Below are 18737 nucleotides of genomic sequence, written 5' to 3'. Positions count from 1 at the left end.
ATACCTCAATACTGCTGTATCGTTCACAAATCAAGAATTTATGAAAATTAGGAAAACCCTTTTTTTTTATGGATGAAGATTTAGTTTTATTAAACTCATCAAAAAGGGAGATATAAGGAAAGAGAACAAGTGTAAGAACCAGTGACTTGGCTCAAAAAGACAGAATTTACAAACATTTGAAAGCGGATAATTTTCGGATAGCTTTGATGGCGTCGTCAAGTATAAATTGACTATCATAGAAGCGAGCATCAAAGTGGTGGCGCCAGTGCACATTCCAAATAGAGGAGAAGACAACAGAAAGAACTTCAAAGCAATTGAGGCGAAGATGTGTATCTAGTTGTTGGTAATGATCAATGTTCAAAGCTATTACATAGGAAAATCATAAAGGGAATCCTAAGGGCAAAATAACAAAAAATAAAGATCATATTTTGACCTGGATGAATTTTTTTTTTTATGCATGGAGGGATATCTCATTATTTGCCTGTACTCTATACCCAATGCTTGTTGTCAATGTCACATCATCCATAAGTGCTTGCCATTTCTGGCACTTGGTTGTGACCGTTTACTGATGCATTTAAGCTAAATGAAAAAAAAAATATATAGAAAAAAAAAATAGTTTTGACAGATAGAACATGAATATCAACCTATACCGAAGACGACGTTTACGTTCAACACAACCTATACTTACACGTGTTCAAATTCGTGATCTCGGTCGACTGATGGGCATCACCTCATTTCGACAGTCGGTTGAGTTTCTTATGGTAATAACCATACCAGCTCTATCCATATACTGATGATCTTTTAGGATCCTTACAATTATTTTAAATTAAGCAAGGTCAAAATGGCCGAAATCCATCAATACCTAATTGAAAAAAACATTACCAACAAGAAATGTCCCAATACGCATATAAGACAAGGCGATCATGCTCGTCTTTTGATCTCGATTCTGTTTCCTGGATATCCAATCATTCGGGCAAGTGAACATCATTATCGAGATTTAAGAGAAAAGTAAGTGATGCTGTCATGTATCTTGGCTGATGCTTCTTAGTCGTTCACCTCATGCCAAATCAACCGATCTTGCTTATGATCAATTGCCTACCACAGATAAATACGAACGCTTAGATGAACTGTTTCGTGCTGATGTAGATTGGTACAAGCATATTGATCAATCTAAATCCCATACTGTCGAGATTCCTTTAAAGAGACTGAATCGATCTGTGGTTGTGGAGGGACATGCTTCTTCTAATTTAAATGTCCGTCTGTTCTTGTATTTATGGACGTCTGAACGTATGGCATGGAATCCTGCTCCTGTTCAGATGTTTATTGATGATGTTGACTCTTTTAATGATAAAGAAAAGGTACCCTAATCATTCACGTTTTATACTAACTATTTCTACAAAAGGAATGCAACCAAGATGGATTCTATCATATTGATCTGACAGACAAATCCAGTGCAATTCAGAAAGCCAATCGAAGAAGTACGGGTACAGCATCCATTCGATTTGAATTCAAGGACCAGAAGCGTCCTTCTATTCGACATGTCTCTGTCTGTGCTGTGGTAGAAAAGACACCCGAAGAATTAGCCAGTCAATTGTATGTCCAGACAGCTGCACTTTACATTGGAAGAGCCATGGAAAGATCGAGCAAGAACTTACCATTGGCTCAACAAGTACAAGAGAAAGTGATTGAGCTATTAAATCCTTATGATACCAATGATAAACTGATTTTATCAAAGACAGAAGACTTGCTGATTGCTTGTGGAGAAACATTTCTGAATGATTGGAATGGTAATTTTATCCTTCATTTTCGTTTACTGAACCTTGTCTATAGATGCAGCAGGAGAAGAACAGGGCGAAGAAGAAGAAGAAGAAGTGTTTGCGGGGGGTGAAATTGTGTCTATGCTTGATCCTATCCTTCTCTCAAGGATTCAACATCCTACACGATGCATCTTTTGTACACATAATACATGTTTTGATGCTCAAGTATTTTTTGATCTTCAAGTGACTTCTATGCAATGGAAATGTCCTGTTTGTTCTGTCAAGATACGTGGCATACAGGCAAGTCAAATTAGTTGGTTAACTGTGACTCATAAGAGACAATACTAGGATCTCTATATTGATTATCAAACTAAAATAGCCTTAAAGCAGTATCCTAACGAGGAAAAGTTTTTGAAAGAAGGTCATACATATCTGCCTGTTTCTGGAGGCAACACAGACACAAAGACTAGAAAATACAGTGTGATATCCTTAGATGAAGACATAGAAGAACAAGCCAAAAAGAAGTTGAAATAATAATAATAAACAATCACATGTATTCAACAGGGACTACATTTTGATTGGGCCATGACATAAAAACTTTTTTTTTCTCTCTTTTTCTCTTTTTCTTTCTTTCTCCCCTCTTTCTCCTTAGTATCAGTATGAAGTGGTTCAAGTCAACCCATGATTTTAAATATGAATGGAACTTAGTATCAGCAGCACAATGGCAGAAATACCCTAATGAAAGCTGCCCTCATGTGGCTCATGTGGACGTATTAAACCGTACTGTGGATCCTGAAACGGGTATCTTGACTACTGAACGCTTAATTACTGTTGACCAGAATATACCCACTATTATCAAAAAGGTAGATGATCACAATACATACATATATATATACCAAGTTGATTAAATAGTGTTAGATTCTTGGGTCTGGTTCCAGGCAATACGTAAGAGAAACATCTGTGATTGATCCTAAAAAAAGACATTGACGATGCATTCAGTCAATTTAACATTATCCAATATCTTGAGTGTGGAAGAAACGATTGTCTATACAGAACACCCTGAAGATAACAACAAAACTCAATTTACACAACAAGCAGCCATTTCAGCAGGCAGCCTGGTGTCCACTTGGTCTAATGTACTTGAAGAGTTTTCCCTTAGAAGATTTCAACAAAATGCTGCTGTGGGTCGTGCTGGATTTAATAAAGTGTTGGAAAGATTTGTAGTGATGGCAGAAGCACAACAATCCAACAATTAAAAAGGCCTTCTATTTATTATATATTTATTTAGAGATAAAAACACTGTGTACAAAAATAAAAATAAAAAAGTGTTGCTGACACATCTTAAAAGATATTTTCACACTCATATTTTTTCTTTTTCTTTTTCTTTTAACTTATGAATTACTTTCACTTGTATCAAGATTTCTTATTAAAAAATGCATCTCAAATCACTAGTATCGAATCATCCCTTAGATCCCTGACTTATATTCTACCTGGTATATATATATATATAAATGATGAATTTGTATGATTTATCTCTATTGGATAGGTCGATTTCATGACGCTGAACTTGCTTCTCAAGCACGTAAATAGAAATACATTCATACGCGTACTATATACTCAACTTCATATCTAGTTTATGCTGCATTGAACTTGATAGGTCTTTATCATACTTCCATTCTAAAGAAAGCAGCTCAAGAAAGCAAGACAAAAGTAGAAGAGACTGCTTTTAATAAATATCTTGATTTTTGGTCAAGTCAATCCAGTCTCAACAATATTGCTTCGAAACTATTGTCTATCATTACTTATACACAAGTCCTTATGGAAATGGCAGTATTAAAGAAGTTGGGTAAAAGACAACAATGGCAGTTAATTACAGTATTAGAAGCACTCAAGTAAGGTTAAATATGTGTATGACATATATTGATGGTAGAGAATAGGGTTGTGTTGAAACTGACCTTGTTCCAAACCACTTCACATCGTATGACACTGTATCCACCTCATTTAGAGCGTGATGTAGATCCTGCTGCTCTTGCCACACTACCAAAGCAACATCAGCAACAACAGGAGGGTTGGGTTGGTAAAAGAACAGGCGTGGCTGTTCCTTCTTTGTCTAGTTCAATTGACCTGAACCGTGGTCTTTCTAACAAGAATGCACACACAGATGTCACTGACTATTTGATGTCAAAAGTATTAACACCAGAGAAATTGCGTAAACCAACACAAATGGTGCAAGTACAAAAGCATATCTCTCAACTAGGTGAACTACTCTATATTATACGACCCCTTCTTTATGGTAAGTGTTGGTCGTGTGAATGTATTCATGACGTTGTTAGTATTGTCCATGTTGCGTTTTGGTAAACGATCATGGAAGCCTTGGGTTCTGTCTCTTTTGATTGAATCCTTCTCTCAATGGGCTGTTCGAAAGGGATATGAAAACAAAGGCAGTAGAAACCAAATGTTGACATTAGAGCAACAAGAATTTAATCGTCGCTTAAAACTCATGTTGTTGAATATCATGCGTGGTGCTTTTTACCTTAAAATCACACGTCCTCGCTTAGAAAAGTTTTGTAACAAGACTGAATCTAAGCCTATCCTGTCTATGGTCTCAGGTAGGAAAGAGCCATTTAATCAAGTAGCTAAATATTCTATAGGTGTCTTGCGTGATTATCTACCTTTATGGGAGCAAATCTACTTTTATACTTCAGCCTCTTGATAATAAATACCTTTTTTTTTTTCTTATGTTATTCAAAACACAGATAACAGTACTTGCATTGGGTTTATGTGTTTTGCTGTATTGGTTCTTGAGTGCACCCAACACAACGCATGCGAATCAGTGTCTGGCAGGAAACAGTACACATGATCCACTTTACTCTTACATCAATATGAATCAAGACAAGTCTGTTCGAGGTGAAAAGGGACATGTGCTGATCTTGACACCATTTAAACAATCTGTTCAGTTTATTGATCGTTTCTTTGATAATGTCAACAAACTCACTTATCCTCATCATCTCATCTCTTTGGGTTTCCTTGTATCTGATTCCACAGATGGTACGATTGAAAAACTAAGAGAGCGATCCGACATTGAATCCAGAGCACCTGAATGGCGTCGATTCAACAGTATTGCCATCTTTCAAAAGGACTTTAAGTTTGAATTGGCTTCTAATGAAGACCGTCATGCATTTGAAGTCCAAGTTAAACGAAGAAACATCATGGCCAAAAGTAGAAATACCTTATTATCAGCCGCATTAAACGAAAAGCATGAATGGGTACTTTGGCTAGATGGTGATGTGACAGAGTACCCAGAGACCTTGTTAGAAGAATTGATTGGGTTAGATAAAGATGTGCTTGTGCCTAATTGTTATTGGCATTCGTATAACGAAGAAGGTGGATATGATAAGAACAACTGGCAAGAAACAGAAGAGAGTATTGAACTTCAAAAGACACTCCAGCCTGATCAAGTCCTTGTTGAAGGTAACTCTATATTAATTGAATCAATACATTTAGACTCTCTTATAGGTTATCCTGAATTGATTACGCATAGAAAACTCATGATTGATATGCGATTTGAAAATGACAATACAGACTTATTTTACACAGTTCCCTTGGATGCAGTGGGTGGTACATGTACACTAGTGCGTGCTAGAGTGCATCGTGATGGTGCTATTTTCCCTCCTTTTCCTTTTCAACATCAAGTAGAAACAGAAGGACTAGCCAAAATGGCTAAATCACTAGGTTATCAAGTATGGGGATTACCCAATTATTTAGTTTATCACTATATTTAATGAATTCAAGCAAGTTACACAATTCTATGCTTCACATGGATTTGTCATGTCATTTACACTATCGGGTATAAAAAAAAACTTTTTTTGATTATAAAGCAGTTTTCTTTTCTTTTAAACGATGAAATCATACACTGTTGAACAAGTAGCTGAACATAACACTGCCAAAGATATTTGGGTCATTGTCGATGGAAAAGTATTTGACCTGACGAACTTTATCAATGATCACCCTGGTGGTAAAAAGATCCTTTTGAAGAAAGCAGGCAAAGACGCCACCAAGGAATTCAACACATTTCACAATGATGCTATCATGCAGCGTGTGGGTCTTCCTATGCAAATTGGTGTGATTGAACAATCAAACAAATCCAAGTTATAAAAACTTTATTATCAATAAAATAAGTGTAAGCCAAAACAGGCAGGGTTGATTGAATACTGCACTTGATGGGTACAAGGCATAAATACCCGTTGGAATGTTGGAGTCTGAATAAACAGATTTGCCCATATTTTTGTTTTCTTGAACCATATGAATCGTGGGGTGATAGACAGGTTCCTCGTCTGTGTCATTAAAACGTAATAAATCTGTGCCTTTGATCTTATGTGTCGTGTTGGCGGCATTGTACTGAATAGGTTTATTGAACATGAAAGCATCGTCTGATCGAGGCACAATCATGAATTCTGGACTGTATTCATCAATAATGCCTATCTGAGAAGGTTGGCTCCAAAGACGTAATTGATAATTAGGAGATGGTTCTAAAAACACAGGCGGTGTCCAACTAAGATAGATCAGTAGGATACTACAGAAATTTGAGTGTACCTTTCTGTGCCTATATTAAAAGGTACATCTTTAAAGACAGACATAATCATTTTTTTACCCAGATACAAGTCGCAATTCTATCCAACATATCAACAACAAGATTTATCTATGTTGTAGTTTATACCATGTATATCCGGTTGGCTTTGGATACAAGGTAGTTGGAAATAGCCCATTTGATAATACTAACAAACGTCAAATCAATACTTTGAACATTTTTTTTTTTTACCTTTCTTCTCTAGCAACCCATCGTTCACTGATTTTAGGTCGAATAATCAACAATGCTTTCTCAATAGGCGCCATTTGATTAGGCACCTCTTCTTTCTCTTCTTTAGTCAAATTAGAACCTAACTTTTGCTCAATGGTTTCCCAGACTGTACCGAAAATCTTTTTCTTGTCATGTTCAGGTGTGCCTGTTGGAATTGTATCAAAAGCAATGAGGGGTGTAAATCCCACATCTCCATGCCCATCGAGAGAGTCGTCTGTATTATTAATGATAGCTAAAGCAAACGTAACAAAAGGTATTAGGAACGCAATCTTCATTTTTATAGATTGATTAAAAAGAAAAATAAAAGATTTTCTTTTTGCTTTTTATGTTCATTGTTTTGTTAGTCTTAAAATCAAAGGTATGCATTGCATATTTTGTTGTTAAGTTGTCATTTCTGCAGCATCTTTGTTTTATTTGGCATATCCGCTCTTGCTTTATTTTTTTTTCTTTTATACCTCTTTGACGAAATAAAAGTCCTTGTCGTTTATTCAATTCTTAGAAGAAACGCAATCCAAGAACTCTCTTGATTCATATAGAAAAGAATAGAAATAAGAATAAAGTTCAAGATAAAGAATGTCTTTTGGATACAAACTTTTGTCTAAGCATGAATTCACAACATGTTGTGTGCTTCCAAACTTTATTGATTCATAAAAGAAGGCATCGATCATGCTCTTTACTAATCAATACGTTTTATGCGGAGAAACGCCATAGCGATGCTAGATCTACTTTTAGATATTGAGATCAGGTACAATTGACCTTCGTTTGTGTTCAGGTTTGCATCAGTATGATCTTACTTATTTGTACAGGATGCCAATGCCTCAATTTATAAAGTTCAACCCATACTAATCAACTATCTTCATAAAATCATTAGGCGTGTCTATCTGTCAATTGTTATAGATACACAAGATATTTGAAGGTGATGTTATGACATCTCTATCTACGATTAAAAAGAGATGCAGATGTTACCAATCGATACTGTTTATCTATTTAATGTTGATCAGCAAGCCCTTTTAAGTTTTACTTTAAACTACAGCCTCAACGTACAAGTATGAAACGCTTGCATCTATCTGGCTCCTTGGCTAGAAACTTTCCTTGGTTTGAAAGCTAACGTGTTTCATGTTTTTCGAAACTATTGTACTACCTATTGAAATTCTGAATAAATTAGATGCATACATTCGTGCAACTATTTAAGGTAGAAAGTAGAATTATAGTCTATCTTTTCTCGGTTTATTGTTTAAACAAGATAGGCTGCAAATACATTTATTCTCGGTATGTGCATTTCGTTTGACCATATAACCAATAGCTAACAATGCCTTCATCATTAAGACAGCAACATTGAATGGAACTCGAAAAAAATAAACAAAAGCTCTTTTTATAAATAAAAAAAATATAAATTAAATAGTCCAAAAACACGAACGACTTGTTATGTTGATTGTGATATCATTTTCTTCTCAAAATTCTTCACATTGGTATCCGTTTGAATAGGGAACTTGTCTACAGGACCTGATGCAGTTTGTCATCTTGTATCTCTGTCTATTACCATGCAATTCACTTTTATTTCTGTTTTCTGTTTGGATTCGGGTCTTTAATTGTTAATAAATGAAATTGCAATTAGGCTGTTGATCCTGATTATCGTTCCATGACCAAACAGCTTTCTGTGTCTTGCTGACAGTTTAAGCATCAATTCAACAAAAAAAAAAGGAGGTGAATAAAAAAAAATGAGCTGCCTGCTCTATATATTATTGGTGATTGACAAGAGAACCAAAGCAAATTCTTATTTTTATCTGCTCAGATAAAAAAAAAAAAAAAAGTTTACCAGGTACACAGGCCATAATTCATAAAATAAAATCCTGGTCACTCTTGTAACATCATTCCGACTAACGTCAAAGTTTTATTGCACCTTCATCACTACATTTAATTACCTGTCCGCGGTTTTTTTTTTTTGAATGAGCTAAAGTCATGCAAGATTCACAAGATATAAAAATCAAGTCCTTTTTTTTCTTTTATTTACTCAACCATGGTCTACATTCGTTCACTCACATCTACTTTGGCTTTTTTTACACTTATTATATCTATTGTTTCAGCAGGCAAGACATGCACAGTAGCTACTGGTGGTGATGCTTCCACAGCTATCACCAACGCTTTTAAGAGCTGTGCCAATGGGGGCACTGTTGTCTTTACGAAAGGTGCTACATACAACATGAAGTCCTTGATCAGTATTACTGGTCTAAAGAACGTCCATGTCCAGTTCTACGGCAATGTGAACCTGCCCTCCTACAACACTAAATACAATGGTAAAAGCGCTTATCTTTTCATCAAGGGCGACAACGTCTATTGGGATGGTGGCAGCATTGGCAAATTCAATGGTGGCGGTCAAAAATGGTGGGATGCCAAGAATCACAAGGCTCCTACAGTCTTGAGAATCACTGCTACCAACTCTGTCTTTAGAAACTTTCAAATTTTGAGTGCTCCCCGTGCCCATGTTGGTGTGACAAGTTCTAGCAATCTTGTTCTTGAAAAGGTTTACATGCACAGTGTATCCTCCAGCAGCAACTTGGCCAAAAATACGCAAGTATCTATGGTTGATTGAATCGTTTCACTTATGTCTGTTTGTTCATAGGGATGCTCTTGATATTTCGAATACCCATAACTTTGTCTTTAGAGACTCCAACATCACACCTGGTGATGATTGTACTGCAATCAATGGAGGTAAAGTATACGTGTACCACCTATTGTCCAATCTCACCCCTTTTTATTTCTGTTCAGGCGTCAGCAATGTCACCATCTCTAATATTCAATGTACTAATGGACATGGTTTTAGTGTCGGTTCTCTCGGTAAGAACGGCGCCACTGATTATGTTAAAGGCGTCTATGTGACTGGAAGTACCTGCACAAACTGTCAAAATGGTCTTCGTATCAAAACATGGCCCGGAGGCAAAGGTTCTGTCGACAACATCAAATTTCATAATAACAAACTCGTAAATACTAAGAATCCTATTCTCATCACCACTCATTATTGCGACAACAACCAAATGCAATACTGTAATAACAATGACAACGAATCTTTATGGATCAAGGATATCACACTTAGTGCTATTACAGGGTAAAACTTTGGATGCTTATATATAAAAAAAAAATAGTATAGATTAAATAGCTTCAAAATAGTTCTGTCTCCAAGGATGGTAAACCTATCATTAGTATCAATTGCTCCAAGAATACTCCCTGTAAGAACTTTTCTCTTAGTGGTATCAATATCTCCAAAAATTCCAAGACAAAGTCCAACATTTGTAATTATCTTGATGGTTCTAGCAAAATTTCTTATTGCAAATAAAAAGTGCCTTGTTTCTTATACAAGCAAACTAAAAAAAAAAAAAAAAAAAAAAAAAAAAAAAAAAAAAAAAAAAAAAAAAAAAAAAAACGTATAATTTTATCAATGATGACCTAGTTTTTTAAGGCGTGTAATGACAAGTATTGCAAACTGAAGCCAAACCTCAAAAAATACGCAGCATGATGGCTGCGCTTATTTTTTTTTCTAAATCAAGAATGCCGTATGTATTAAAAACAATTTGATATAGCAATGGATATTACAAAATACATTACCCTTCTTTTATTTATCTCTTAACAAAAGGGCAAGCTTATTGCTCAACAAAAAAAAAAATGCGTAGCTTAGCAAAAGATATTCCTATCTACGATTTGCATGATTTCAACAAGAGCAAAGGTGCAGTCGATCTAAGAACTATAATCACCAATAAACAAATAAAGCAATTCTCAAAATGCTTAGACATTTTCTTGACCAATTACTTCAAGCCGGGCTGTGCAGATTTCTAGAAAGTACTAAAATGTTTATCCTTTGTTTTTTTTTAGGTTGATTCTGGTAGCCGATGCGTACTATTGTACAGCTGAAGACATTTGCTCGAATTTCCATGATGAACAATGAGCGTCATGCTTTAAATAAAGAAGCCTTGAATTATGATTATTGTCGCAGTTAGCACATTCAGGAGTCGCAGTTGCACAAGAATCTACGAAACAAAGATCTTGGTAATACAATTAAATTTTAGTTGGCGGCTAAAACATACTTTTCTTTTGATAGGTAGAGATTCAAATTCAAGGTATCAAACGACTCTCTTTTTTCTCTGAAAAATAAGAAAGCAAAACGAAAAGCCTAGTTCTGAAACAAAATAGACTGAATTAGAAGGCTTCATCATCATTTTTCTTTTTTTTACACGCCTATTGGAATCCTCTTGCCTTGAACTATTTTCCACTCAAATTGTCCAATGAACAATGAACGCTTTGTTCATTTGAATTACCGAAATCAATGGCTTTTTTTATTCTGATTAGTGTAACAGTCAAAGTTTATGTTAAATAAAGTGTTATGCTTCTATTAGGTGATTACCCAATAAATTCATGCATATCAATACAGCTTATTTGCACAATAATTACAGAGCTAAAAACGAAGTCTATCGCCATTCAAAATCTCTCTTTACACTTGTTTTTATTCTTCAAAATTCTCTTCTTTTTTTATTCGGTCTTTCAAAAGTTGTGAAAATTTTTCCATCTCCACTTTTTCGATGAAGGAAAAGTTCTATATAAACTGCTGTGCTTTCTTCCTTTCTCTTGTTCTTTCTCTCTCTCTTTTTTTTTTAAATTATTTATTTTTAATTACGCGTTCCTTTATTTATTTGTGAGCAGCTTCATTTATTGGAACATTAATTCTATTATTTGGATTATATCGCTCGAGAAAAAAAATCTATCAATAGAACATAAATATGTCAGAATTATCAACACCCAATGCGCACCTCCAACTCTCTGTCAATGATCTGCTTCATCCTACCGAAAAATCAGAGTCATTACTTGAAGCATTAACATCATCTCAACTTGAAGAAATAGAAAAAACCTTACTGAAAATCAAAGAAAAGAAGCAAACATTACCACAAAAGCTAGGTAAATTCATAAAAAAATTTTATAAATTGTCAGCGCAAGAAACTAAAAAAGAAAAAATCTGTCATTTTAATTCAGCTACTCCTATCCCTATTACACAGACCGCTAGTCCATCAACTTTGCATCATGATTGGACTCTTGTCGCAGCACAGATAGCCAAAGCTCTTGCCGATAGCATTACAGGTGTCAACACATCCACAGCAAATCTAAAGACAAATGCTAAGCCACCAACTCATACCGGAACAGTTTCCGATAAAACCTCGTCGTCTACAGCCAGCTCACCTCACACCAAACCTAGCAATGATACAAAGAATGTAGCCATCAGCTCTTCAAGTGGCTCTGTTATTCCTAATCATGAACCCCGTACAGAAGTTCGTGATGGTGTTGAATGGGTCAGCTTTGTTTATTCCCACCATCGAGTGCTACGAAGATATTCGATTCGTACTGATGTTGATAAAGTAGACCTTTGTATCTTGGGCGACCAATTCAAAAGTGACAACTGTGTAAGTCTTATTTCTTGGCAATATACAATTGAACCTTATTCTAACTCTTATTGAATCTTAGGTTTATCCTCGTGCCAATTTACCTCGAGAAGAATACAAAGGCAATCGCTGGGCCTACGAAACTGAGTGCAATACATTAGGCTGGAAACTTGCTTATCTCAACACCGAAGAAATTGCTGGCAAACGTGGTCTCATTCAACGTGCTGTCGACTCTTATCGTAACCGTTATCCTAGTATGCGTTCCCGCCGTGTTGCTCGTCAAGAAAAATTATTAAAGGGTACACTGCGCAAACGTAAGCAGCAACGTGACTCTGAAGAGCCTAATGACAACACTGATCGTCCTGTCAAGTCTGCCAAAACTGACAAAACAAATTCAAGCTCCGTTGCCGCGAATACAAACAATAAGCATCATGACTTACCTAAAACTGTCTCCATTGATGATGGCATTGGTGGTACCAAATACCGCATTCGCATTAATGTAGATTCAGTATCACTTGATTCTATTGACCAAGAATTTCGTAAGGCCAATTGTGTTTATCCTCGTGCCATGGAAATTAATACCATGTCTCCCTTTGCATCCCAGCGTCAACTTGAAGAAGCTAAATGCAACGAACTTGGTTGGAAGCTAGCCTGGTTGAACCCCAAGCAACTTGCTAACCGTAAAAGCTTGCTTCAACGTGTTCTTGATGTTTACCGAACCAAGTTCTTACCTGAACTAAAGATTCGCAAGAACTCTTTGCGCACACCTAGCGTTCCAACTGGCCTTTCTATAGATACAAGCGTATTGGGTGTCAAGGCTCCTTCTACACCTTTAACAGTAGATGCACTTGCTACGCCTAAGCGTGACAGTGTTGAGGATAATGAATCATTTTACAGTGCTTCAGCAAACCCCATTGATTTCCATGATTGCTTCTCTCCTGACTCCAACGATACAAACCATGATGCTTGTATTTCGCCCTCCACTTCTAACTCTCCTACCTTGTCCCCCAATGCCTCCAAGAAGGATTTGATGTTACCTGGTTCTGATGACCAGTTAATTTTGAGTGCATCGAAGCACCCTTTATCCACTGATGACGATGATGCCAAGCCTTGTCGTCGCAGTATCAGCAGCAGCAGCAGCAGTGCTGGATCTGACTCGGCTTCCTCACCTTATTTCAAGACAGAGCAAGTTGATGACGCCTTTTTCAAAGACTCTTCCATGTTTGAACTGTATGCTGAGCCTATTCAGCTTCCTTCTGCTGGTGTTGACTTTGAACAAAGCGAGTACACCAAGAATGAAGATGAACATTCTATAGATCCTCTTATGAGCCAGTTGTTCCATATATAACAACACTCCATCCTCTATCATTTTGTACATACAGTATATACCAAGTTACTTTCAAGCAATTCTTTAATATTTATTAGCATCACCACCCCTCTCCTCTTATGTAAATTTCAAATAAAACGCACGTATTGGACACTTTCCAATGTGCTTGTATCACCTTAAAAACGGTATAATAGTTTCTCCATTTTTCGTTCTCTCTCTCTCTCTTTTCTTTTAAGTATACTTACTATGAGTTTTGAACTTGATACTTTAAGTTATGCATTAATAACTTCTATTGTTGGAGCAGCAACACTCTTGTCTGTTCGCAACTCTAAGTCGCCAGATATTCACCCTTTACTGTTGAATACTCAATCTGATGTTTCGCGTCTTCGTCATCCAGAAGAAAGTGCTATTTATCGCTCTCGAATGTATCCTATGGGTACACCTTTATGCTCTACTTTTGATCGGGCTATTCGTACTCTTGCTGATTTTTATAAGGCTGGTGCTCTCGAAAAGAATATTTCTTGTGCATTCTTACAAGAAAATTCAGAATATGTAAGTCATGATTGCCCTTGACAAGAGTATTCTCTAACCCTTTTGATTGTCTATTTCTAGTCAACTTATGGTAATAAAAAGAGAAACTATAAAACCAATTCTTAATCGAATACAGGTGATATTAGCAAAAGAGTTCCTCATGTATATCAAGGTCTTCGCACTGTTGGTAGTTTGGAGCCTAAAAGTGGAAAAGAGCATTCATTTGTAGGCATTTATGCCAAGCACTCTCTATGTAAGTACACTTGGTTTCTTTTGTGTTGTCTAATCTTTTATTTAGATACTGTTCTTACAGAAATTGGTAACTTGAATTTGAAAATGTATGTATTTTTTTTTACTAACAATAGAATAAGCCTGTCATAGTCATGGTCTTGTTACTATCCCTATTTCTTCTTCAGCAACCTCTTCTCATGTGTCACACATTATTGAGAAGACCTCACTCAAATTGTTGGTTGTTGATTTAGACTGTGTTGATCGTGTCTTGACTCTTATCAAAGGCTCTTCCTTAAAGCAGCTTGTTGTATTGGGTGATGTATCGATTGAGAAGAAGAAACAAGCTCAAGAAGCTGGTGTTGAAATTCTTTCTTTTAAAGAAGTTGAAGACAGAGGAAAATCTGTCAAGCTTGAACCAGTTACTGTTGGCAAGTACCAAGTTCATTGATGGAGGTAGATTCTTATTCTAGATTTATAGTCGCCACGGATATCGCTAGTATTTACTTTAGCTCGGCGAATGGACAAGTAAGTCATTTAAAAGTGAAGGGTTAGTCAATTTAATCGTGGCTAGGAGTCAAAGCATGGTGCTGTTTTAACTCATAAGGTATGTTTGTCTAGATGATTGAATAATTGATTGATCTTGTCTTTTTGAATAGAATTTATTGTCGGTTATTTGTAAGTTTCATCATTACTTTCCATTATTGACATCATAAACAGCTTCCTATCTTTTGGTTGTGCCTCCTCAACAAAAAATTACACCAAATGATCGTTTGTATCTGAACTTGTCAATTGGTGAGTAGCATACAGATAGAGCATGCATAGATTGACATAGTATTAGATAATGTATTTGGTCATGTATTGTTTGCTGCAGTCAGTTTATTAGGAGGCTCCATTGCTTTTGAACAAATTTCTCATGATGATACAGCAACTGCCCTTTCATCCATTGCAAAAGCAAAGCCTACTATTTTAGCAAGGTGAGTTTTGCTAATCAGTTTTCTTACGGTATTCTTATTTTTTTTCTCGTGCAGTGATTCAGCCTTTTTATGTCAAGCCAAACATTTGATCAGTTCTCGTTATGGAAAGTCATTTTTGTTTAGACGTGGTTATGATATCAAGAAAAAATATCTCGAAGAAAGTCGTTTAGTAACTGATTGTAAATACGACATGCTGGTATTTAGAGATATTCGTCAAACCCTGTTTGGTGGAAACTTGAGATTGATTTATATTGACAATGGTAGCTGCGTTGGACAGCATCAAGGATCATATTAACATTATTTCTTAGATAACAATGATGATGCAGAATTAGCTACCTTTTTGAGAATTGCTTTGAGCACTCAAGTACTCCAAACATTCAACTTGACAGAGACCTCTTCATCTATCGCTGTTTCTATGTTCTACGACTATAATACAGATCCTCAAGCCAAGGGTGCACCACTGCCCTCGAATGAGATTAAGCTCATAGATGTCCCTGAATTTTCCCTGTCAGCTGAAGATAAACCTAATCCTCGAGGTGAAATTTGGGTGCGCGGAAACAATGTGTTCTCAGGCTACTATAATGACGAAACTGCTACTAGTGAGGTACTCGATGCTGATGGCTGGTTTATGACAGGATATTTTGGTGAATTCTTGCCTAATGGTACCTTGAAGGTCAATGGCAAAAAACAATAAAAAGAGAATATTTTATTTCAACTATAGAAATGGGCGTCGAAGGAGTGGATGTGCTTCGGTATTGAAAACAAATTTATCAAGTGATATGACATCTGGAGGACTAAAGAGTAGATAGAGATACTTGAAAGTTTCAGCAAAGAGGAACCTTATTTATCAATTAGCATGAGGTTGACTACAAATGACTTACGTTTCCATACTATCCACTTGATTAAATGAAGACCGAGTGTCTTCACTCAGTACATCTCTAATCGATGCATATGCTGTAGGTGTCTTGCAGTGATTTTCTATGGCCTGATAGATTTCCCACCCATACTCTTGGTATCTGGGGTCACCTGTTGTTCTATAGAGTATATATAAGCTTTCTACAGTTTCTGGTCGTAATAAATAATGCGTATCATAGTGTGAGACAGTGCCCTCAGGCAAGTCAATCACTTTGTCTAAGGTTCTATTTTTTGTATTCTGAGTATCTAGCCTAAAGCTAGGACGTTGAGCATGCAACCATTTTCTCCAACCATTGCTATCTCGTAATTCTTCTTTTGTCTTGCCATACGTTAATGGATTATATCCAACAACTTCATTGAATGACCAGACTTCGGGTGCTAATTTAGTTGTAGTTGATCGATACATATAAATACATGTGTCTAAAAGACCTTTTGCTATCATCATATCTTCCGGTCTGTCAAAAGTTTTGGATCCCATTGCAAGCATACCCGGTACAAAACAGGTCTACACAGTTGAATACCTATTTCTGAATGAAAAAGGTGACTTACAAGATGATCCATGCTATATCTTCTTCTCTTTGCCTGTGGTTCATAAGGTGGTAAAAACAAGAGCTTTTGGCCTGGAACTTGAGCCAGCATACGTGACTTCATATTGTCAATTGCTTCTTGATCTAATAAAATGATAAGCATGAAAGCATCTTTATCTCTTACGTACACAAATCGGCGTACAGAGATGTTCTTCCGTCTACAAAGATGTGCTCTTTCAAGAAATACTATAATTGCTATGTAAATTACAGGATTTTATGAATGCTACCAAGAGTAAAAAAACCTCATATGCACTATCTCCCATTGCACCAAAGCTGATTTGTGCTAAAACAGGTTCGGTTAGCACTCGTTCCTTGTACTCGTTCTGTATACAAACATCTTTTAAAATAACCATTTTGTATATCTATATTGTTGGGGAACAAGCCAGGTATTATCTTTCCATGTGTATCGTTAGTTGATCTGAGGAAATCAGTGATTGCTTGAGCCTAAGATATATCAAAATCAATCCAAAGTCTTGCAAAAGACTGCTATACTTTTTCTGCAAAAACAGGATTTTCTGTGTGTAGCGATAGAGCGAAAAATTCTAATTGAATTGACGCAGCATCCGCAAGAAATGTGGTGTTACTAGCTGAATGGCGTCTATAAATATGAATATCATTAGTGCGTGTCTGTACTACATATTTCGTATCTTATTTATTACCTTACTGGATTAAATCTATAATGAGGAATACCATATGGTGTATCAAATGCAGGTAATAGAGCAAACCCTATCTCCTCTGCTTTGTTTAAAAGTATGTGTCTTGCTGGGTGATTATAAAGTTCATAAGCGCTTATAAGCCCGCCCATGTACCGAATGATTGTCTCGAAAACACTAAGGGGTTCATTTACCATGACTTGAATCTTGTCAATCAAAGGCAACATTTCATGTACTTCCTCTTCTAGCCCCATAATAAGCATTGTGCTTAGGCTATCAATCATGGTTGCTCCTAGTCCACCAAAAGGGTTGTTTGGTTTGTTGGTTAAAGGCTTTAGTTCGTCTGCCCCTAGCGCATACTTTTTATAACCACTCCATCCGTGCATAAATGATTTCTTAACTGCCTCTTGTCTAGATATACGAATTTCCATTTCTTCATATGTCTCTGGATCAAAATCGAATTGCACCTTTGGTAGACTAGATTCAAAATTGTCGATTCCAAGAATAGGATTTGTTATCTCTATTGGGCGCTTTTCGTACAAAAAAGATAGATCAATGTTATCTGAACTTGGCTTCTTTATATCCGGACGCTGCTTATGATGAAAAGTATAAAATAATACAATGCAAAGAAGAGATAATAAGACGACGATACGCCAGCGGTATGGCAGTCGCGTTAACACTGTAATAATCATGAAAATTAAATAGAAAAGAAAGAGAAAAAGGGAAGAAGGCAGCCTAAAGTTTAGTTCCGTCTTTTTTAATTCACTTTATGGCTTATGGATGAGCCTTTCAGGTTCCGATGATTGCAAAGACTGTAATCAAAAGGATCAGAATTTACGAAAAACAAGTTTGTTATCACAAACAAAGAAAGGAGAAAATCTGGATAGTTTTGTCGCCAACAAGAACTGAAACTTATACAAATAAATAGATGGAAACATATTAGGAAGTTGAACTAAATGTCTCAATGCATTACAAAATCAATACACACCGACGGGGGTTTTCTAACCGTAAATGGTGAAACAAGCTAATTCTTTTTTTCTTCTTCTTTTTCTCTTTATTAACTAAATAACTCAATATGCGTTCATCCTTATTTTTGATTATTACTGCTGTACTAGCCGCCACTGTCTATGCTTCTCCTTTACCTCAAGACGATAGCAAGACTTTTTCACACCGAAGAATTTCGGCTAATCCAGATGACTTGCTTTCTCACCAAAACTTCAATGAATTTAATATTGACAAGCATTTTGTCCGTGGAAACAAAGAGGAAAGTGCTTTCATAAAGATTGAAGAAGGCAACGAAGGGTATGTCATATATACGTATTTAGAAAATGTTTAACATTGCTTCTGTAGATTGCTCAACGAAGCCTTTACAAAAGAGAACTAAACATATAGTGCTATAACAAATTCAATCTCTTGAATAAATTTTCTTGTACAGATGATGTATGATACGGAAAAACCAAATTAATGCGACTTTTTAAAAGTCA

At 36.1% G+C, this 18737-nt stretch overlaps 10 protein-coding genes across 10 annotated transcripts; 8 read left to right on the top strand and 2 right to left on the bottom strand.

The window, feature by feature from the left end:
- The first annotated feature begins 453 nt into the window (after positions 1–453).
- Positions 454–2352, top strand: B0P05DRAFT_597845 (uncharacterized protein). Its single transcript, XM_051583160.1, has 6 exons — positions 454–761; positions 806–1008; positions 1049–1358; positions 1403–1787; positions 1831–2057; positions 2106–2352. The coding sequence occupies exons 1-6, from the start codon at positions 633–635 to the stop codon at positions 2289–2291; spliced, it is 1440 nt and encodes a 479-aa protein (XP_051433535.1). The 5' UTR covers positions 454–632; the 3' UTR covers positions 2292–2352.
- A 42-nt stretch (positions 2353–2394) lies between these two features.
- B0P05DRAFT_547537 (PRELI-like family-domain-containing protein) lies at positions 2395–3095 on the top strand. Its single transcript, XM_051578900.1, has 3 exons — positions 2395–2620; positions 2676–2717; positions 2738–3095. Exons 1-3 carry the CDS (start codon positions 2417–2419, stop codon positions 3011–3013), a joined length of 522 nt encoding a protein of 173 aa, XP_051433534.1. The 5' UTR covers positions 2395–2416; the 3' UTR covers positions 3014–3095.
- Positions 3096–3108: 13 nt separating this feature from the next.
- B0P05DRAFT_547535 (peroxisome membrane protein) lies at positions 3109–4482 on the top strand. The gene is made up of 6 exons (XM_051578899.1): positions 3109–3250; positions 3304–3339; positions 3391–3649; positions 3695–4050; positions 4091–4366; positions 4409–4482. The coding sequence occupies exons 1-6, from the start codon at positions 3151–3153 to the stop codon at positions 4468–4470; spliced, it is 1089 nt and encodes a 362-aa protein (XP_051433533.1). The 5' UTR covers positions 3109–3150; the 3' UTR covers positions 4471–4482.
- A 157-nt stretch (positions 4483–4639) lies between these two features.
- B0P05DRAFT_472995 (uncharacterized protein) lies at positions 4640–5539 on the top strand (the record flags this gene model as incomplete). Its single annotated transcript, XM_051574713.1, has 2 exons — positions 4640–5228; positions 5274–5539. 2 exons carry the CDS (start codon positions 4640–4642, stop codon positions 5537–5539), a joined length of 855 nt encoding a protein of 284 aa, XP_051433532.1.
- On the top strand, positions 5441–5954 carry B0P05DRAFT_547531 (cytochrome b5-like heme/steroid binding domain-containing protein). The gene has a single exon (XM_051578898.1). It carries the CDS (start codon positions 5658–5660, stop codon positions 5910–5912), a length of 255 nt encoding a protein of 84 aa, XP_051433531.1. The 5' UTR covers positions 5441–5657; the 3' UTR covers positions 5913–5954.
- On the bottom strand, positions 5955–7094 carry B0P05DRAFT_547526 (uncharacterized protein). The gene is made up of 3 exons (XM_051578897.1): positions 6577–7094; positions 6475–6532; positions 5955–6427 (listed from the first exon to the last, which is right to left on the bottom strand). The coding sequence occupies exons 1-3, from the start codon at positions 6888–6890 to the stop codon at positions 6320–6322; spliced, it is 480 nt and encodes a 159-aa protein (XP_051433530.1). The 5' UTR covers positions 6891–7094; the 3' UTR covers positions 5955–6319.
- Positions 7095–11248: 4154 nt separating this feature from the next.
- Positions 11249–13608, top strand: B0P05DRAFT_547517 (uncharacterized protein). The gene is made up of 3 exons (XM_051578896.1): positions 11249–11556; positions 11632–12056; positions 12118–13608. Exons 1-3 carry the CDS (start codon positions 11382–11384, stop codon positions 13381–13383), a joined length of 1866 nt encoding a protein of 621 aa, XP_051433529.1. The 5' UTR covers positions 11249–11381; the 3' UTR covers positions 13384–13608.
- Positions 13593–15820, top strand: B0P05DRAFT_547512 (uncharacterized protein). The gene is made up of 12 exons (XM_051578895.1): positions 13593–13914; positions 13975–13984; positions 14030–14146; positions 14192–14212; positions 14265–14552; positions 14603–14649; positions 14696–14728; positions 14781–14799; positions 14842–14916; positions 14963–15098; positions 15153–15358; positions 15407–15820. The coding sequence occupies exons 1-12, from the start codon at positions 13609–13611 to the stop codon at positions 15790–15792; spliced, it is 1644 nt and encodes a 547-aa protein (XP_051433528.1). The 5' UTR covers positions 13593–13608; the 3' UTR covers positions 15793–15820.
- Positions 15821–18306, bottom strand: B0P05DRAFT_547504 (glycoside hydrolase). The gene is made up of 7 exons (XM_051578894.1): positions 17260–18306; positions 17093–17198; positions 16936–17044; positions 16843–16883; positions 16729–16786; positions 16563–16684; positions 15821–16518 (listed from the first exon to the last, which is right to left on the bottom strand). Exons 1-7 carry the CDS (start codon positions 17943–17945, stop codon positions 15976–15978), a joined length of 1665 nt encoding a protein of 554 aa, XP_051433527.1. The 5' UTR covers positions 17946–18306; the 3' UTR covers positions 15821–15975.
- B0P05DRAFT_547499 (uncharacterized protein) lies at positions 18307–18714 on the top strand. The gene is made up of 2 exons (XM_051578893.1): positions 18307–18555; positions 18604–18714. Exons 1-2 carry the CDS (start codon positions 18329–18331, stop codon positions 18635–18637), a joined length of 261 nt encoding a protein of 86 aa, XP_051433526.1. The 5' UTR covers positions 18307–18328; the 3' UTR covers positions 18638–18714.
- The last annotated feature ends 23 nt before the right edge of the window (positions 18715–18737 follow it).

The sequence above is a fragment of the Gilbertella persicaria genome, assembly GCF_025201335.1.
Source record: "Gilbertella persicaria strain CBS 190.32 chromosome Unknown B0P05scaffold_27, whole genome shotgun sequence".
NCBI classification, from domain to species: domain Eukaryota; kingdom Fungi; phylum Mucoromycota; class Mucoromycetes; order Mucorales; family Choanephoraceae; genus Gilbertella; species Gilbertella persicaria.
The sequence above is the reverse complement of the archived record's forward strand: the minus strand, read 5'-3'. Positions and strand labels throughout refer to the sequence as shown.

Coding starts and splice junctions, on each gene's coding strand:
- B0P05DRAFT_597845 (XM_051583160.1), top strand. CDS start 633: ATGAATATCAACCTATACCGAAGACGACGTTTACGTTCAACACAACCT. Junction 1,788..1,830: donor ATTTCTGAATGATTGGAATG/GTAATTTTATCC, acceptor CCTTGTCTATAG/ATGCAGCAGGAGAAGAACAG. Junction 2,058..2,105: donor TCAAGATACGTGGCATACAG/GCAAGTCAAATT, acceptor AGACAATACTAG/GATCTCTATATTGATTATCA.
- B0P05DRAFT_547537 (XM_051578900.1), top strand. CDS start 2,417: ATGAAGTGGTTCAAGTCAACCCATGATTTTAAATATGAATGGAACTTA. Junction 2,621..2,675: donor TACCCACTATTATCAAAAAG/GTAGATGATCAC, acceptor AAATAGTGTTAG/ATTCTTGGGTCTGGTTCCAG.
- B0P05DRAFT_547535 (XM_051578899.1), top strand. CDS start 3,151: ATGAATTACTTTCACTTGTATCAAGATTTCTTATTAAAAAATGCATCT. Junction 3,340..3,390: donor TGAACTTGCTTCTCAAGCAC/GTAAATAGAAAT, acceptor CTTCATATCTAG/TTTATGCTGCATTGAACTTG. Junction 3,650..3,694: donor ACAGTATTAGAAGCACTCAA/GTAAGGTTAAAT, acceptor GGTAGAGAATAG/GGTTGTGTTGAAACTGACCT.
- B0P05DRAFT_547531 (XM_051578898.1), top strand. CDS start 5,658: ATGAAATCATACACTGTTGAACAAGTAGCTGAACATAACACTGCCAAA.
- B0P05DRAFT_547526 (XM_051578897.1), bottom strand. CDS start 6,890: ATGAAGATTGCGTTCCTAATACCTTTTGTTACGTTTGCTTTAGCTATC. Junction 6,533..6,576: donor TGGGTTGCTAGAGAAGAAAG/GTAAAAAAAAAA, acceptor GACGTTTGTTAG/TATTATCAAATGGGCTATTT. Junction 6,428..6,474: donor AAGCCAACCGGATATACATG/GTATAAACTACA, acceptor TATGTTGGATAG/AATTGCGACTTGTATCTGGG.
- B0P05DRAFT_547517 (XM_051578896.1), top strand. CDS start 11,382: ATGTCAGAATTATCAACACCCAATGCGCACCTCCAACTCTCTGTCAAT. Junction 11,557..11,631: donor AACATTACCACAAAAGCTAG/GTAAATTCATAA, acceptor ATTTTAATTCAG/CTACTCCTATCCCTATTACA. Junction 12,057..12,117: donor AATTCAAAAGTGACAACTGT/GTAAGTCTTATT, acceptor ATTGAATCTTAG/GTTTATCCTCGTGCCAATTT.
- B0P05DRAFT_547512 (XM_051578895.1), top strand. CDS start 13,609: ATGAGTTTTGAACTTGATACTTTAAGTTATGCATTAATAACTTCTATT. Junction 14,213..14,264: donor TACTGTTCTTACAGAAATTG/GTAACTTGAATT, acceptor CAATAGAATAAG/CCTGTCATAGTCATGGTCTT. Junction 14,650..14,695: donor TTAGCTCGGCGAATGGACAA/GTAAGTCATTTA, acceptor AATCGTGGCTAG/GAGTCAAAGCATGGTGCTGT.
- B0P05DRAFT_547504 (XM_051578894.1), bottom strand. CDS start 17,945: ATGATTATTACAGTGTTAACGCGACTGCCATACCGCTGGCGTATCGTC. Junction 17,199..17,259: donor TATAGATTTAATCCAGTAAG/GTAATAAATAAG, acceptor TCATATTTATAG/ACGCCATTCAGCTAGTAACA. Junction 16,884..16,935: donor AAATGGTTATTTTAAAAGAT/GTTTGTATACAG, acceptor AACCTGTTTTAG/CACAAATCAGCTTTGGTGCA.
- B0P05DRAFT_547499 (XM_051578893.1), top strand. CDS start 18,329: ATGCGTTCATCCTTATTTTTGATTATTACTGCTGTACTAGCCGCCACT. Junction 18,556..18,603: donor ATTGAAGAAGGCAACGAAGG/GTATGTCATATA, acceptor TTGCTTCTGTAG/ATTGCTCAACGAAGCCTTTA.